We start from the raw sequence: 18003 nt of genomic DNA, 5'->3' as shown, positions 1-18003 counted from the left end.
GTCGCTATTAGCGACGGTTTAACAAAACCCGTCGCTATTGGCGACTGTTGTACCAAACACCGTCGCTATAAGCGACGGGTTAAACAAAAACCGTCGCCAATAGCGACGGTTAAAACAAACAACGTCGCTATTTGCGACGGTTTTACCAAAACCCGTCGCTAAGGTACGGATTCAAATTATCCTTCCCAGTCTGCCGCGGACTCAGAAAATCACGAATTCCATATCCGTTACCCATTAACCCGTAATCTTCTTTCTGCCTATTTAAATGCGGTGATGCTCTTCATTTTATCACCGAAGCCGAGCAACTTAGGAGCAAAATTATTTCTTTCGATCACCGAGCATCGAACATTCTTTCCAGCACCGATCTTCAGACTCTTCTATTTAATTATTAGCGTAAGTCTTCTGCATTTTTCAGAATATTAATAGTGTAAGTCTTTTAAAATATAAGAAATTATTGAAATTACCTTTTCAAATGTCGTTGTACGGAATTTGTAATTAAATCAGCTAACGGAGTTTAATATCTGCAATAAATTACAAACATTATCAGATATAATATACATAAAACTATTCAATATAGAAAGAAAAAACAGATATTTGACTTAAACTCGGCGCAATTCTCTCAAATTCTGATACTCAGCACAATTCTTTCAAATCAAATTAAGTATAGTTTTTATTATTATATCACGTAAATATAATTATTGTAATTGTTGTAGATATAATATTACATCAAGTAAATATAATTATTGTAATTAAACAAAGTATAGTTAGTAAAGACGGTGCTGGAAAGAATGTTTGATGCTCGGTGATCGAAAGAAATAATTTTGCTCCTAAGTTGCTCGGTTTTGGTGATAAAATAAGATCATCACCGCATTTGAATAGGCAGAAAGAAGGTTACGGGTTAATGGATATTGAATCCGTGGTTTTCTGTCACGGACTCAGAATCCGTGGCAGACTGTCACGGAACCGTCGTGCTTTAGCGACGNTTCTAGAATCCGTGCCTTAGCGACGGTTTTTGTTAAACCGTCGCAAATAGCGACAGTGTTTATTTAAACCGTCGCAAATAGCGACAGGTTTTGTTTTAACTGTCGCAAATAGCGACGGTACTTGTTAAAACAGTCGCCATTAGCAACGGGTTTTGTTAAACCGTCGCCAATAGCGACGGTTTTGCCCAATCCATCGCTTATATCCTTTTGTTTTTTTTTAAAAAAAATTAAAAAAAAATAATAATAAAAAATTTGAATCCGGGATAGTAAGTCCCGGATTGTTATAGTTTTACAAATTTTTAAAAGTTGTCATATTTTTNTCCGGATTGTTATAGTTTTACAAATTTTTAAAAGTTGTCATATTTTTACAATAATTTTATTAATTTATAATATTTTTAAAAAAAACCCTACACGAAGTGACCCAGGACCAATTTACAAAGTTGTGAGAAATAAAATAGAAGTTGTTGGGTCATTTTTGCTGTTTAAATTTAGTGCGGACTGGGACCCTTCTTTCTCTTCGTAAAGTAATTTTTGATGAGTATAATAATGAACATATGAAAGCAACTCACCCCCCAATCTACTCTCTCTACCCTATCGTTTAAAAAGGTGTTCTCCGTTTATAAACTTTCAAATTTTATCTACAAATAATTTATAAGCCGTCAAAAATTAACAATTTATAAGTTGTTTTTAAAAAAATTTGGATACCTAATTTATTTTCATAAAGATCTTATTGTTATATTTCATTATATCCAAACACTTTAAACATTATTTAAGTTAATTTACACACATATTAGTCATTATCACTTGTTACATTTTTCCGTAATAGGTAAAGAAAATATTCGGGAAACTTTGCCTTACGAGGCACATTGGAATCAATAAAAAGACATGAAAGCCCAAAAGAAATGAAGGAAGAAATAATTCAAAAGACATTATCGCACGTCCAAATCTTTGTTTACAACTTATTCCAAAAATAAAAAATAAAATAAACTTTATATTAAAAATAAACTCAGACCGTATAAATTCTTGAAACTTGCATCTCATTTTCGGGCCTCGATTTTTAAATTGATGAGAGCCATAAACTGAATACACTGAAAACGATTCATTGGAGAAAGGGGACTGAAAGAGACACGGCACTAAATATTCTTCTACAACACTGCACAACATGCACTAAATATCTCAAGGCCAATCAATTATGTATCCCCGTGAGCGATTGGTCATGATTTCGATTTCTCTCCCAACATTTTATCAGACGAGTCTATCGTACACGTGTTTATCCATTCATTCCAAGATAAGAAAACGGGGTAGAATCGATAAAAATAACTACATACATAAATTGTTTCCCCCAATTTTTTTGCGTTAAATCGATTATAATTAAAACCTGAGTATGGTAGATGTCAGGGCCATCTTTCGTTCTATATGTGCAATATTAACCAACCATCTTTCTTCTTAATTTGCACACTTACTTGAATTATATTTATAAATACCATAAATAGATAGTGTGAGAAATGTCTACACAAATTTGTTATATCCCTTTCATGAAGTTAATTTGTGAAACGTCATTGTGTTCACTGAAATGGGAATTGGGGGACCATGTTTTCTTAAGTTTCTGAATTATGCAAGTCATGGCCTTGAATCATAATAAATTTTAGGTTTTATATTTCCATGAACATTAACACAAAAACTTATGTGAGACCGTCTAACGACTCAATTTTGTAAGACGGATCTTTGACCCGACTCAACTCATGAAAAATAATACTTTTTATGTTAATAATATTATGTTTCATTATAAATTAATCGGTTTTACATATATAAATCTGGGAAATGTCACACAAATTACATGCACATTCATTAAATGTCAAAATTTCTTCCCCGAGTTTTTTTTTCCCATTTACACACGTAAATATAATAAATCCACCTGCTAAGTGCTAATCAAAATTCCGATGTATGCAATGTCGACATTCTGGCATTATTATGTAGTTAGTACCAGATTCCAACAATATCCACTATTTCAAAGATTTTCATTAGCTCTCACAGTCAAAGGCTAAACAAACTTTAAAAAAGAATTTTTTTTGTGTTTATTGGGAAAATGCTCTGAACAACTAACACGGCAACCCAAAATTATAAAGTTGGTAATCCCCCAAATTAATACATAATTCCAAGTAGAGGGACAAGAGTGATCAATTCCTTGTGATAAAGTATGTTTAGAAATCATTTCAAAATCGTATCTTTTCCATAATTATGAAACAGAAAAGGTACAAAATTTGATTAAGTGGAGTTGGAGGTGTAGGGTAAGCTCAAGCATAATGTTCGAGCATAATTTAATGTGCGTGCTGAATGATAGTACAATCAGTACAGATCTTTAATCTATCTTCTCTAAATACAATTTGTACTTCGAGTTAAAAATTCTTTTTTAAAAAATATTCTTTTATGTTGGTTATATTATTTTGTTGAATTTTTTTAAAAAAAATCAACATGATTTTAAGCTTGCAAACTTGGTTAAAAATTATTCTCCACTTTTTCTTTACAAAATTAGTTATAATGCATATCACGAATCCCTCTTTTATATATTTATTTATAGCAAGTAAATCAGTTATTTCTTATTAATTTTTATGTCAAATCCATGGATGGAATTATCAAGTTAGGGATAGCCCATATTACAAATATGAGTTACCCCATATTCAGGTCCGTAGGGCAAAGGATACGCCCATTTCTGGACCACGGGCCTCTTGCATCCATAATTATTTAAAATCTAGGGAGATGTAAAACTTGGCTGACATCCTCAAAGTGAAGAGGTTCTCCACTTCATTTCCTTGCCATAGGCAGCCAAGTTGAACTGGAGCCTGAGTTCCCACAACTTTCGACCACCCGTATGTAGAAAGATCAACACCCTTTGTTTTCTCCGGCTCGAGTTGTTCCTTCATCCTTGATCCAGAAATATGCGATTCTCAGACCATCCTGTTTAAATGTTTTGAAAGGAAATCGACACGATCAATAAGTTATACATGAAACATTTACATATTAAGGTAACTTGCATGAAAGGAAAGACCAGATTTTGTACCTTAAGTTTCATTGAGGGCGCACGACCGAGCTTTTCTTTCATTAGAGTGTTGTCCGGGTATCGACCATGTACACCCTCTGGTCCCCGAATATGATGGATTGGCAGATTCTTGTTTTCAAATCCAAGGACTATCTCCGCCATCACATCACTTCCAATATTGACAGCTCTCGGAAGTCCGATTTGGTTAGCCTGGTCGTTAGCTTACTATAAACACTTGTCATAACGACAAGATGAAAAATTAAATATTATGATTCATGCCAATGCACGCATGTCAATATCTAACAAACATAAAATACCGGTAGTTACAAAAAGAAAGATTGTGATTAATGGCAGCAATCCGATGTATCTTTTTGTGTCTTATTGCAGACAACTATCTCGACATACTTTTCTTCGTGACACGTAACATCCTTCCATTGAAGAAGCAAGCAAAAGAGTTTGTTTACGAGAGCCTACATAGAAAGTTTCCAACTTCGATTATATAACTTCCAATTTTAGAAATTTTAGTTTAAAAACATACAATAAAAAGAAGCAAAGCTTATCCAATTAAGATGGATAAATTGTGAATCGGTGTCACATCCAATGCAAGGAGTGAATGTATATTCTTATGTGACAGCAAAGTTTTAAAAACAAACCGCTTAATCCCATTGATCCTAGTAGCCTCAATCATATTAAAGCCGATCATCTTGTTGTACTGAGTGGTTAGACTGAATGAAACCCATCCCTCCCATATCAGCAACAAGATTAAAGACACGATCAATGCCTTTCTAAACTTTTAGGCAGTTATCCATAACACTCAGATCAACAAGATAAAATTCATGACAGAACATGTCTTCCATCATGTGCTAGTTTTTCTTCCAGTCCGAAGTAACAATGTAATGACCCTAGCTCTTCATACGCCTAGCAATATGAGTAGCAATGAACCCGCCAGCTCCAGTAATTGAAATCCAAAGCTTTTCTGAAGACCAGTAAGGTTCTCTCTCAAGCTGTTCGTACGTGTATGCTCCTAGATGGTTTCATGATTCCTTCCCATGACGAAATTGTCAGAAGCAGAGGATCACAAGATAAGAAATAACTGAACTTTATTAACGAGACAAATTGATGATGGGCGCACGTGTTCGCCACCACAGAACAATGTCCAAATTAAGCAAATTTAACAACCTAGGAATATGGGAACCTCATAATCTGCTCAAACAGTATAGAAGCCAGAAAGGATTCACGAGTCGCGACAAAAAGAACCCAAACAACTAAAACATGGTTTGGATCTTAGGCGGGAAAAAAGCACCAACCAAGAAACAAATCATATACAAATTGAAGCTCGCTCAATCGCTAAAAACCTCCACGAAACAAGAACTAAAAAACCCAAACAAAATGGGCGATGGAATCACTACATTACTCAAACATTAATTCAAAGACGATTGGAGCCGAAAAAATTTGGTCTTTAAAAGAAACATCGCATGCAAACAAATGCCCACACGCTGCTTCAATATTCAGCAAAGCTTAACCAAACCAGGCACCCAAAAAACCATAAATTCAGTGCTGATAATTCACGAAACAAAGAAAAAGAAGAAAAATTCAACAGCTGCGAGGAATCAACTACCTTCAGTATTATGATTTTCCAAAACCCATAGAACGAAATATTGCGGCAAGATCAACAGTCTGTGCAGTGATTTCCACTTCTTGCGAGTGCTATAGATAGAGACGACGACTGGGATTCCCGTTCATATCATCATCAAATACAAAAATCATCAATATATTAAAGTGAGACACAACATAGATAAAATTCGTCCCTGGTAGACTAACTGTAAAATTCCTCCACCGCCCTTATCAACTTTAATAATTATCCATAATTATTAAATCCTTTACAACCTTCTTTCAAAATTATTTTCAGAATTTTATAAGGAAAAAAATGCAACCTATTTGAGACAAAAATAACCTATGCATTATATTAAAATTTTATACGACACAAAGACCACAAGTTTGAGACGAGTTTTCATTTTCGAGAACTAATTATAGAAAACTTCCTCAGAAAATTGTAATAGTTTACTTACTGAGAACTTCTGATTGGAATTTTTTATGAATGAGAATTTGATAAATGGTTCAAACATTATTATTGCATAACTTGAACTCCTACTTACCCTTATATCCGTAGCCCAACTCAATGTAAAAAACCCAAACTGTAATGGGCTGAAATAAGGCCCAAAATATTTCTACAAGTAGTTAAAAACTGTAATGGGCTTAATAAGGCCCAAAATTTTTCTACAAGTAATTAAAAAAATGCTGATTTCTCCCTCACGCGTTGGCCCGTATTCAGAGATGCAAAAGAGAGATCAGAGCAAATTGGGTGGAGCATCCGGCGGTTCGGCCGCTCCTGCCGCCAAGAGAGGCCGTCCTTTCGGAAGCGGGACTAATTATGCAGCCGCGGTTGCTGCGGCGCTGGGGGGTGATTCCGCCGCTCCGTCAGTCCTCCTCGGTCCGTCCCTCCAGGTTCACTCGGCCTTCGCCGGTCAGCATCTTCTTAAACCCTAGTCTCTCTCTATAGTTATTTTAATTATGTTTTTTTTATTTTTCTTTGAATTCCGGTCTGATTCCTTAATATGCGATGAATGAGTTATTCTATGATGAAAACTTGGAATTATTGTGTATAACTAATAGGTTTTTTTCCCCACACAAGAAAGACAGAAAGTAGAAACTACGATTATATGAGCTCCTTGAGGTGGAGTTGTAAACTTCATCACATATATTTTTCGTTTATGAGTTAGAATAGGTGGGTGCCTCAAGTTTTGGAATGATTTCATTTAAAATTTAGATAGCTTACTTTTTCAGAGTGATGAAGGATGTAATTCTACATTTTTTTTAATCATTTAGGACCCTGTCCTATTTTAGTGTACATGCGTAAGGGATTTAAGATATCAAACACCAGGTTAACAAATGGGTGTTATTTATTCAATAATATTATTTCTGAAATAGAATGAGAGACAAGTGTTGATACTTTCATTCTTTCCATCCAATTTACTCTTTGTGAATAATAAGCTTTATCTTCTTATGCAACAATTTTATCAGAGCAGAACAACAAAAGGATAGTTTTGGCTCTTCAAAGTGGACTAAAAAGTGAATTGACTTGGGCTTTGAATGCTCTCACATTGCTTTCCTTTAAAGAGAAAGATGATATCCGGAAAGATGCAACTCCTCTTGCCAAAATTCCAGGGGTGCTTGACGCTTTGCTTCAAGTTGTATGTTTCTTCTCTGGCAATTTTGTTGTATGCATTGCATTTATCAAGTCTGCACTCCCTATGATTTGGTTATTTTCAATCAGAGCAGATAGATGACTGGCGTGAGATAGCTTTACCGAGGGTCCTTACAAAGGCACCAAGGATGAGATTGCTTGGTATGAATGCCGCTGTTACTGGATTTGGGAATGGATACGAGACTGGTGATTCTGCTCCACATCCTGGGTGAGGCACTGTACAGCAACACGCATCAGTACTCAAGCTTTCTATTTTGAGGTTGACGGTGTTGGTTTGGAACTCACATTTATTTCAATCCGTGGCAGTACTGGATCTGGTTCTCCAAATGAAGAGGTTTCTGCGCAGAAGTCGACTGCCAAGTCTCGTCCTTCAGGCTGGTGGTTTGAGGAAGATGGCCTCTTTAACCTTGACGAGGAAGGGCGCGCAGAAAAACAACTTTGTGCTGTTGCAGCTTCAAATATTATCCGGAACTTTTCTTTCATGGCTGATAATGAAATTGCTATGAGCCAGAGTCGTCACTGTCTTGAAACTATGTTTCAGTGTTTGGAGGATAATATCACAGGTCAGGAGAAAATTTTCATGTACTGTTATCATTTCTTACAACTTTTGCTGCTGTGGCATTTATTTTTGTTTTCCCTCAGTCATTTTAGAATGTTGCTGTTTGTTGCGAGATCTACGTAATGAACATGTTATGTGTTTTATTTTGATTATACGTACCGAGAAAATATGCTTAAGATAGGAACAAAGTTAGATTTCTCCAAAATTTGCTGGTATGTTTGGATTGATGGATTTTAAATTAAAAAATTTCAAATTTATTATTTAATTCAATTACATTTGTTCTAATACCTGTGAATTATTTGGATTTCAACTTGTCTTATATTATTTTAAGCTCGAGTTTCAACTATTTAAATCGATTTTCAATTCTTCCAAAGTAATTTGAAATTGATACACCAAATCCATTAAAAAATGTAATTCTATCTAATAGTCCTCTGATGTTGACAGAAGACGAAGAACTTGTTACAAATGCCCTTGAGACCATCATGAATTTGGGCCCATTGATAGACCTTCAAATGTTTCTCCCTTCAAAACCTTTCATAATGACGTAAGTTTTTTTCCTATTTCATTTCTTCACATTTCTTAAATTTGTCATCTTAAATGTGAAATATTGGTTCTTGATTGCTTCACTACAGACCAAAACGTGTGGTTCAGGTCGTCATGGCAATGTTAGGATCTCCTGTCAAAGCTTGGCAATGTGCAGCTGCAGAACTATTTGGTCGTTTAATACTTAATCCTGATAACGAAACTTTCCTTCAGTCTTTTGGTCAACAGGTCGACTTTGTCCTAATACCCGTGTCACATTTAAGTTTTGGTTACATTTTCCGTTGGCTTCTTGACTTAGGATTGATTAAAAAATGCAGATTTATCGGAGATTAGTTGACATGATGAGCATCCCATCTACTGATGCTCAGGCAGCTGCAATCGGGGCGCTTTATAACTTTGCCGAAATTAATATGGACTGTCGGTTGAAACTTGCTAGTGAGAGATGGTTGGATTAATTTCTGAAACATCTCTGTCCTACGTTTTTTTCCGGGTTTTTAACAGGTAAAAGCTTGTATATAAACCATATGCCTGCTATTTTTTCAGGGCAATTGACCGACTCTTGAAAGTGATTAGGGCACCACACCCAGTTCCTGAAATTTGCAGGAAAGCGACATTGATTTTGGAGAATCTTGTGTTGGAGCCGCAAAACAAGCCCCTTCTGCTAGCGTATGAAAATGCATTTGCAGACATGCTTTTATCTGATACAAGGTACTCTGATACATTTGCTCGTATATTGTTTGAACTGACGTCTCGACCAAGTAGTAAAGTGGCATCGGCTCGTGGTATTTGGGGCATGTAATACAATCCTGCAACATTAGTTATTTTTCGTCTTAGGCTCTGAAAATGGTCTGGCTAGTTGGTCATCTGATTTTCATGCTCACACTTGCAATCTATTTATCTCTGCTGTACTGAGTCTGTAGTGTATCGCTCTCTATGTAAGCGTTCTTGATAAGTTGGTTGTTATGAATATAAGTTACTCTGTTCTAAATAGTGGCTCATCTCTTGAAATGACATTCAACGTTTATTCCATACCTATACACACAAAACAGTCTTGGTGACACCATTTAATGAATATCAAGCACAAGTGTCAGTGTTCGTTATAGTAAAAACATAATTACGCTCGGAAAATCTTACTTGTAACGGGACAAGGGGCATCGAGTCTAGCTTAGCATCCTGAAAGGAGTGGAAGTTGATAAGGGAGGGACCCTGAATTAGGTGTGTGCAATGTTATTTTTGCTACCAGCTGCTACTTGGTTGGACAAGTGCATACTTGTGTACAATCCACCGAATTAGGTGACCCGTATGTATATGCATATATTAGGTTTTATGGTTGGATATCGGTTATTTCTATCCGACTTAAACGAATCATCCGATTCGACTAGCTTTTAGTATATAGTGTCAATTTCTAAAAATTTAAAGTTAAAAACTTAAAATCTCTAGTCGTCAAGTACTTTTAAATATGATACTTTTAGTTTTCCTATTCAAATTTATTATTAGTTAACGTGATATAATAATCAAAATATCACAAATTTGTTGAAGAACACTAAAATGGACAGAATACCGTGGATATTATATTTGTTGGTATACGTACTGGAGCTGGTAATCCTGGAAATTTTAACATCCAATTGAGCGGATTATATTCGATTCGATGTATTTTTGGATCACTGGATCTGTTTAAACACCTACCATGGTTGAAGAGAGATATAGACGAACAGTGGAGTGAGTGGCTGGCTGGACTACATATGCATTTAAATGCACCCATTGATCTAGTCAGGAGTCTTTGTTTTGCAGCGATATGTCACCAGATGAAAAGGACTGCATAGATAAATGCTGCAGGTTTTTGTGATTATGCGACGTTTATTTATTATTAGTAATTGAATGATGAAGCTTGATTCCAGAAGCAAGGCCCACGAAATTTTACAGTTCAAGCTGTCAACCTACGATACAGCCCACCCACCCCCAACTAAATGCTCCCCTCACCATCGTGTCGAAGCTTTCAAACAGCCCCTATTGTATTTTCCCCACACAATTTATTCAGCGCTAATTTTCAGCCGATTTTCTGTATTTATGAATCAACATAAATCACAAGAAGCCTGCCTTTTCATTTCGTACGAGATCATCTGCAACACTTTAGTGTTTCTAATCGTGTTACATTTTGCTCAAACAAATTTCGTTAGCACGAATTTTAAAAAATTAAAAGCACCAGACAATATATAAACACATGTAATAAATCATAGACAAAACTTTCATGCATATTTATTTTTTAAAAAATCATCAATAATTGTTTTAATCGTTTATCGTGTTTGAGATATATTTTTTTCAAAGAAAAAATAGATGAATCAAATATTTTGCTGATAGCTTATTGTATTTTGTTTATATATAATGTTTGTTGTGTTTAATTTTTTAAAATTAGTTCAAACTAGGCTTGTTTGAGCAAATTGTAATATGATTTGGAGTACCAAGTGTAACCGATAATTTCGTTCTCTTGAATTCATCTCAAGTATCACTGCACGTTCTTATATCTGCTTTTAGTAAAGGATCAAATATATCCAACTCTTTTCATCTCAAGGCTCAAATTTTTTGTTGTATATATTGATCGAGCTCTAGTGCCTTTGAAACAAAGATGCTCGAGTTTTGTACTAAATCTTTAAACTCAAAGCTGAAGGGGTATGGGATTGAAGGGTATCTTAAAACAGTTTGTTTTAAGTGCATGATTATGCATGTGAGAAAACTCAATATACAATGAGTCAATTGAACCTCTACATTTGGTTCTTTTTTTTGTACTCGTAATGAATACTTCCTTAATTGAAATGGTATCTATAATAATTTCTAAAATGCAATCATTATATCATACAAATCCTTCACAATTTTCAATAAAAACACGTCCTATCTCAAAGATCAACCAATATGTGTGACTTTTGGCACCTCAACAGGGAACTCATCAATCTCATCCATCCAAGGGTTCTTCTCCTTAGCCGGTTCAATCCGCCTCAATGCCTTCCAAACTGCACTGTTGCACTTGAATCCAGAGCCAAATGCGATTTGCCACGTCCTGTCGCCCTTCCTGATCCGCCCCTTGGCCTCAGAATATGCCAACTCATACCATAATGAACTGCTGGATGTGTTACCGAACCTATAAAGAGTCATCCTTGATGGCTCCATATGCCATTCGCTCAACTCGAGATTCTTTTCAATCTCATCCAGCACAGCTCTTCCACCGGCATGAATGCAAAAATGCTCAAAAGCAAGCTTGAAATCCGGAATGTAGGGCTTAATTTTCATCTTCAATACTTTTCTTGCAACTAGTGTGACAAAGAATAGTAATTGTTCGGACATGGGGAGGACTAATGGACCTAAAGTGGTGATGTTTGTCTTCAGCGCCTCTCCTGCCACGGCCATCAAGTCTTTGGAAAGTGCGACGCCTACTTCTTTCTTGTCGTCCTCCTCTTGAAATACGCAGCTATAGCTCTTATTATCCGCACCTTTGTGAGTCCGGACGGTGTGTATGAGTTGATACTTTGCACGATGTTTATCGGATGACTTGTTGGATAGGAGGATGGCGGCTCCACCCATTCGGAAGATGCAGTTGGAGACGAGCATTGACCGATTGTTGCCACAATACCAATTCAGTGTTATGTTCTCCATGCTCACTACCAAGGCATATGAGTTGGGGTGAACCTGTCACATTGATACAAAATTTAGGCGTTAGGCTTGGTAAGATTTTTTTCCAATGTGTGACGTGATTTGGCCATCTACCAAAACTTAATGTGTAACCTCCCGTTCCCGACAAACGATAACTCCGGTAAATGAATTTTAAGGAGTGGAATGAATTCAGATTGTTTGAAATAAATTATTCGCTGAGAATAAATGTTTAGCACAAAAATGAAGAGTAACAAAGGAGCTTTTCCATTTGTATTCCCTTCTAAAACGAGAATATATAGCAATCGTACAACTTTTGCATTTAATACGAACATTTTAGCTTTGACAATTGGTAGTTGTTCGTGCCAATTATAGATGTCATAGACCCTTACATCTACATCCTTCATTTGGTGGAGAACGCATGATTTGCAGGCTGTGCCCAATTAACTTGCCTTTAGAGGTATTAAACATTGGCTGCTTTAGGTGTTCTAGGGGTAGAGCACAAATTTCTTTGGCAAAATTATCTAAAACTTTAAATTTAGTCCTTATTCAACCAATCTTATTCAAATCACTTCTATTTTTTTCCTGATCAAATCAACAAACTAAATCCTAGGACGGTCATCAGGGAAAAAAAGTCAAAACGAACTTGTGATTAATAAACTAAACGTACACAAGGATATTACGAAAACAGTAAGATGAAGTCCAATTTCACAAGGGTAATTAAACAAAAAACTAACCTGGAGAAGTTGCTTTGCAAGATCAATAGATATCAAACCAGCACTGCACCCCATTCCACCAAGATTATAGCTCAAAATATTCCCTCTAAGCTTGTAATGGTTCACGACCATTGCAGAAAGAGATGGTGTTGGGTTAAACAAGCTGCAATTCACCACAAGAATCCCAATATCTTTAGCTTTTACACCGGTTTTCGCTAGCAATTCATCAATCGCCCCGAACATAACCATCTCCGCTTCTTTTCTTGCCTCTGACATGCATGGGTTCGCAGGCACACTTAAAATGGCTTCCGGGAAATATGTCTTCTGTCCCAAACCCGACCTTTCCAAGATTTTCTTTTGAAAAGCTAAATTTTCAGGTGTAAAAATATTTGCTTCGATTGATCTTTCCATAAACAGTTCTTTGCTACAAATAAACTTAGAATCGGGCTTGTAACATGCGAAGTCTACTAGGTACACTTTTCTTGGCCTAGTCATGAAGTAAAGAGTGGTTAAATAAACCATGAGCGAAGAACATACGAAGACCGAGACAAGATTGAATTTCAGTTGATACCATAAAAGGACCAAATCATCGACCGTTACACTGGAGAGATGAACCGATGAAAGCCCGAGTAAAGGGAATAGAAACAAGTACATGGCATGTGATATCAGGTAGTGATAGCCAAGTTTAACATATTTCAGCCTAACAGATTGAACAAAGTTGGGCAAACTATTACGCTCTTTTCTCTCACTTGTACAGTCGATCAAAATCTTTCCGGTTTCGGCATTTTTTTTCATGATCTCTTCATTCCCCATCTTCCTAAACAAATCGTAGGAACAACCCCACTGATCAAAACGAAATCTTTGGCTAAGACAAACCCCGAAAACCGGTGGGAGATTTCCAGGAATGATGGAGAGGAGAGAAACAGCTTGTGATGTTAAAATGGAGGGGAAATATGTTAATATTTAAAGGGCGGAAGTGTGTGTAATGTGTTGGAATGGATGCAACCACCCCAACGAACCTTTTAATTATAGTCGCGGAGTGGCATTGAATTTGCCAGACGGGGAAATAGCAGGATTTCGTGTGGAGTGATTTTATCATGTTATTTTCATATAAATTTCATTGGTTGGTTTGGTCCACACTTGCCAGGTTTATTTCTGTTTTGCCACGCCTTTGCATGTGGCTAGCTGTTCAGGTTTCCAGCTTTATTATTTTATTATTATTTTCCATTCACATTGCGTTAAAAAGTATGATAGATACGATTCAAGATTGAAGTTCGAAAATTTTTTTTACTATAATAATGAACTATCAAGTAGATAATTTTTTTTATATATAAATGGTCGTTATTTTCATTATATGTTAAATTTTTTCGATTCAAATAAGTTAATGTACTTCGATTTCACAACCAATTAAAATGGACGCAAGCATATTAGTGCTAATCTAATGTACATTACTTTGATTGATCTATATATAATTAATGTGAGTCCTTCAGTTTTTATTCATCTACTTTTTACTTATTAGATAGATAGATTTTTATATTAATAATGATATATTTAACTTTTTTCGTACATAGATTTTTATATTAATAATGATCATATGAATTAGATTTTGTCATATTTCTCATAAACGATAAATTTATTCCTAATATATATTTTTTGTTATTTTTGTTTGTGTATTTTGTTAAAATTTTCAGGAATTCAATATCTAATTTTGTTTTTTAAATTTAAAGCAATTGAAATATAGTGTCATTTAAATTAAAATATGTTCAAGATATATTATTTATCACAAAATTTTCAATTTATGTAATTATTTGATTATAATGATTTATATACCTCATTTCACAATAATTTTAATTAACACATTTAATTAGAGATAAATTTTTTTTTAAAAAAAACATATTTTAAATTCATTAGGATGTGTGATTTTTATTGACAAAATTTGCTTAGTTTTATATGCAACTGCAATGCATGTTCTTTTTGTAACATAAATATAATCGATCATATTTTTTTCCATGTTATAATAATTTCATATTATGATTCAGTTTTCTTGTGAATCAATACAGATTCCTCGATGCGATATCGTATCGTTTCTTCGTTTTTTTTCCCAATCAACTAAACTTTATATAACATGTGCTTAAATTATTTTCCCCTATATTGAATATGTAAAATTGTTTAATTTATTTTCAATTATCACTTTGTTAAGTTGATATTATTTTTTAAAAAATTATATATGACTCTTGTGATTTCCTTATATTTAACTCTTTTTTTTGTAGATTTCAAATCAGAATTTTTCTTTTTCATTCAAATATAAATGTATATATAATGATTATCTTATATTATTATTAAGCAATTATATGTTGGAGTGAAATGTTGAGTTGTCAATTGATGGTTTTTTTAATATCATCGATTCGATTAAAATATTAAGAAAATTTGATATATTTCAAAAAATAAAAATATAATTATTTCTTGATTCTTAATTTTCTTCATTCTTTCATTTTTTCCTTTCATCTCATTTTAAAACATGATTGTAAATCAAAGTTCGTACCCATGAATAATTGGATTATGACATCGAAGTGTAAATCATTTCTTAAAAATAGAAACTATATAAATAAAAAAAATTAATTTATATTTTAGATTTTCTATATAAATATGTATTCATCTTTTTCACCTTTTATTATTTGTATTTAGACATGATAAGATGGACTCCTATCCTCTAATTTTAAATAATTGATTTGTCTGATTCGTTTATGATGATTTATTATTTATTCATTGAAATTTTATTATTTTGAGACATAATTATCTAATATCTTTGAAGGAAAAAGTTAAATTACCATTATTTGATTTAGAACTATGCATAACCTAAAATATGAGACAACACAGACCGGTTTTGAGGTTGTAGTGTTTCTCATTTATCTTGTGAAATAATATAATCCGGAAATAACAGATTTTTTTGTGGAATATATAAATATGTTGGGACATTAAATAAATAAGAGTTGTAATAGCGTAATATTAGATTGAAATTTTTTAATGATCGTAAATTGTCTGTATGTGTCCAAAAAAGATAGCTGAAAGCTTATTTAAGTATGAGTTTAGTTCATTTATATGGAAAATATATATCTAAACATAAAGAGAGAATATTAGATAACCAAACAAGAAACATTACAAATTTCATATCAAATTAGACAAATTAGTTACTAAGAACAATGATGTGTTGTCAATGATGGTGAAAGATTGGATAAACCAATTGAGGCTTCAAAAAATAAGAGGAAATAAAATGAAGTAAGATCCGAAGTGTGAACGACTCAAATAAAAAAAATAAGATTAAAGTCATAAGAAAAACAAGACAAATATCAAATAGATTAATCAACATCAAATCCGATGATTAAAAAACATGAAAAACACATATGATGATTGAATTGCTGAATTTAATCGAACAAAGAAGCATGAAAAATCTAAAAATAAAAAAAAAACAAAAAAATATGGAACGATTCAAAAATTAAAAAAATGAAAAGATTGAAGAAATGAAACTATGATTGTTTGAAATGATATAGAAAGTGTGAAATAGTATCTGTTATTGAATAATTTATAAAAAATGTATGTATCTACATTGATTTGCAAATTTACGACTAATATTCATAGTGTATTAATCAAGTTCGTTACCCACATTGAACCCACATGCTTTGCTAGCGAAGTATTAAATTTAAAAGTTTACTGATAGTGGTAAACCTTCCTACATGAGTCAGATGCCCATTGACCCAGACGAAAAGATAAATCGAAAGATGTGCATGAGTAAGCAGAGACTCAAAGGAAATGACGGCGAACACCGACCTCCAAAGCATACCAGACACTATTTCAGTGAGGAATATACTACATACTAGAATCGATTATGCGACGTCGGAGAATATCAACTCACGTCACCTCAAATATTACCAAGTCGCCTATGCCCATAAGCCACAAATCATAACTCATATATATGAATCCAATGTGATCCTTTCTACGAATCAGAAATATAAATAGGATTGCCTTTTGGTTTTCATATTTTCACAACAGTAGCATGCAGAATATATAAACCAAAGAACAATTAATAGAATAACCACGTTTCGATTTGCTTTAATTTGCAAAATTATAATATTTTCGGACTACCATATTCTTGATTATTTCATATTTAATATAATTTTTTTAAAAAAAAATGGTTTCCCTACATTTTGCACGTTAAAAAACAAAACAGATAACATAATGCAATTTGTCGAATTATACATTAAATATATAAGAATTTTATACTTATATCTATAATCAGTTATTCTCGTTTACGATCAAATGATATTGGGTACCCAAAGGTCGGGGGTTTTAATATTATGGAAGATTAGAAGAGCAATCTGTATTATTTAGAGCTAAACACATAATTAAACATGAGGAAAATCGAATGTTTTTCTTAGGTTTCATGCAAAAGTAACACTTTAAAGTTTATCATGGCCAATCAATGTGTAAAACCCAAGATTTTGTGATCGTGATAATATTTTTTGTAATTTAAGTGTGCTAGGATTATTCAAGATTTGAGTATCTATCTCATTATTTTATTTGAGATGTAAGATTTGCAGTTATCTAAAGTTGAGTGGATAATTATATCGTGTACAATATTTTTGGAGCTCAAGATTTAAGATAATATTGTGCATATATTTTGAACTTGGGATAAATAAATAGACCATGATCTAAGAAATTAAATAAGAAATTTTTGGATATAAGCATGTAAATTTTTTAGATATAAATTCAAAGTTGGAAAGGTTATACCAGATAGAGATATAAGATTTGAGATGATATAGATTTTTACCAGATAAAGATCTAAGATTTGATATACCTGGATAAAGATTATAACAGATAGAGTTATAAGATGTAAGAGATATAGATATTTGAATAATGATAATGAGATAGATAAGAGATAATAATATATCTCATATTCAAGATTTAATTTAGAGTTGCGATCTCGATAGCAGTCACCCCCTATAAATAGGAGAAGCTTTCATTCAGAATTTACACCTCAAATTTTCGAGTTTTGCTCTCTAATTTTCGAAATTCCTCTCCGAAAATTCTGCACGAGTCAACAAAATTATGTCCAAGTTCATAAATTCGTTTCTCTCTCTCGGCCACATAGAATCCGATCTCCACCGTTCAGAATGTGCTTCCATATGTTTCGAACAACATATCCAAATTTCGCCCAAATCCAACGGTTAGTTTTTCGTTTGTAGCCTTTGCAAGAAAACTGCTCA

The 18003-nt window shown here is 33.7% G+C and overlaps 2 protein-coding genes and 1 long non-coding RNA gene across 3 annotated transcripts; 1 reads left to right on the top strand and 2 right to left on the bottom strand.

Moving 5' to 3' along the window:
- Positions 1-3560: 3560 nt before the first annotated feature.
- On the bottom strand, positions 3561-5814 carry LOC140985056 (uncharacterized). Its single transcript, XR_012176691.1, has 3 exons — positions 4116-5814; positions 4042-4071; positions 3561-3938 (listed from the first exon to the last, which is right to left on the bottom strand). It is a non-coding gene; the product is annotated as an uncharacterized lncRNA (long non-coding RNA).
- A 528-nt stretch (positions 5815-6342) lies between these two features.
- On the top strand, positions 6343-9416 carry LOC140985437 (armadillo repeat-containing protein LFR-like). The gene is made up of 8 exons (XM_073453305.1): positions 6343-6544; positions 7102-7271; positions 7360-7493; positions 7592-7848; positions 8289-8388; positions 8477-8615; positions 8705-8832; positions 8931-9416. The coding sequence occupies exons 1-8, from the start codon at positions 6355-6357 to the stop codon at positions 9184-9186; spliced, it is 1374 nt and encodes a 457-aa protein (XP_073309406.1). The 5' UTR covers positions 6343-6354; the 3' UTR covers positions 9187-9416.
- Positions 9417-11177: 1761 nt separating this feature from the next.
- On the bottom strand, positions 11178-13762 carry LOC140984796 (3-ketoacyl-CoA synthase 11-like). The gene is made up of 2 exons (XM_073452420.1): positions 12764-13762; positions 11178-12065 (listed from the first exon to the last, which is right to left on the bottom strand). The coding sequence occupies exons 1-2, from the start codon at positions 13553-13555 to the stop codon at positions 11286-11288; spliced, it is 1572 nt and encodes a 523-aa protein (XP_073308521.1). The 5' UTR covers positions 13556-13762; the 3' UTR covers positions 11178-11285.
- Between the last annotated feature and the right edge of the window lie 4241 nt (positions 13763-18003).

The sequence above is a fragment of the Primulina huaijiensis genome, chromosome 9, assembly GCF_012295235.1.
Source record: "Primulina huaijiensis isolate GDHJ02 chromosome 9, ASM1229523v2, whole genome shotgun sequence".
NCBI classification, from domain to species: domain Eukaryota; kingdom Viridiplantae; phylum Streptophyta; class Magnoliopsida; order Lamiales; family Gesneriaceae; genus Primulina; species Primulina huaijiensis.
Note: the sequence above shows the minus strand (reverse complement) of the source record. Positions and strands in the feature narration are given on the sequence as shown.

Excerpts from the sequence above, each read along its gene's own strand:
- LOC140985437 (XM_073453305.1), top strand. The coding sequence starts at position 6,355 with ATGCAAAAGAGAGATCAGAGCAAATTGGGTGGAGCATCCGGCGGTTCG. Across the intron at positions 8,616-8,704 it reads TTCAGTCTTTTGGTCAACAG|ATTTATCGGAGATTAGTTGA; the intron begins GTCGACTTTGTC and ends TAAAAAATGCAG. Across the intron at positions 8,833-8,930 it reads AAACTTGCTAGTGAGAGATG|GGCAATTGACCGACTCTTGA; the intron begins GTTGGATTAATT and ends CTATTTTTTCAG.
- LOC140984796 (XM_073452420.1), bottom strand. The coding sequence starts at position 13,555 with ATGGGGAATGAAGAGATCATGAAAAAAAATGCCGAAACCGGAAAGATT. Across the intron at positions 12,066-12,763 it reads TTGCAAAGCAACTTCTCCAG|GTTCACCCCAACTCATATGC; the intron begins GTTAGTTTTTTG and ends TCAATGTGACAG.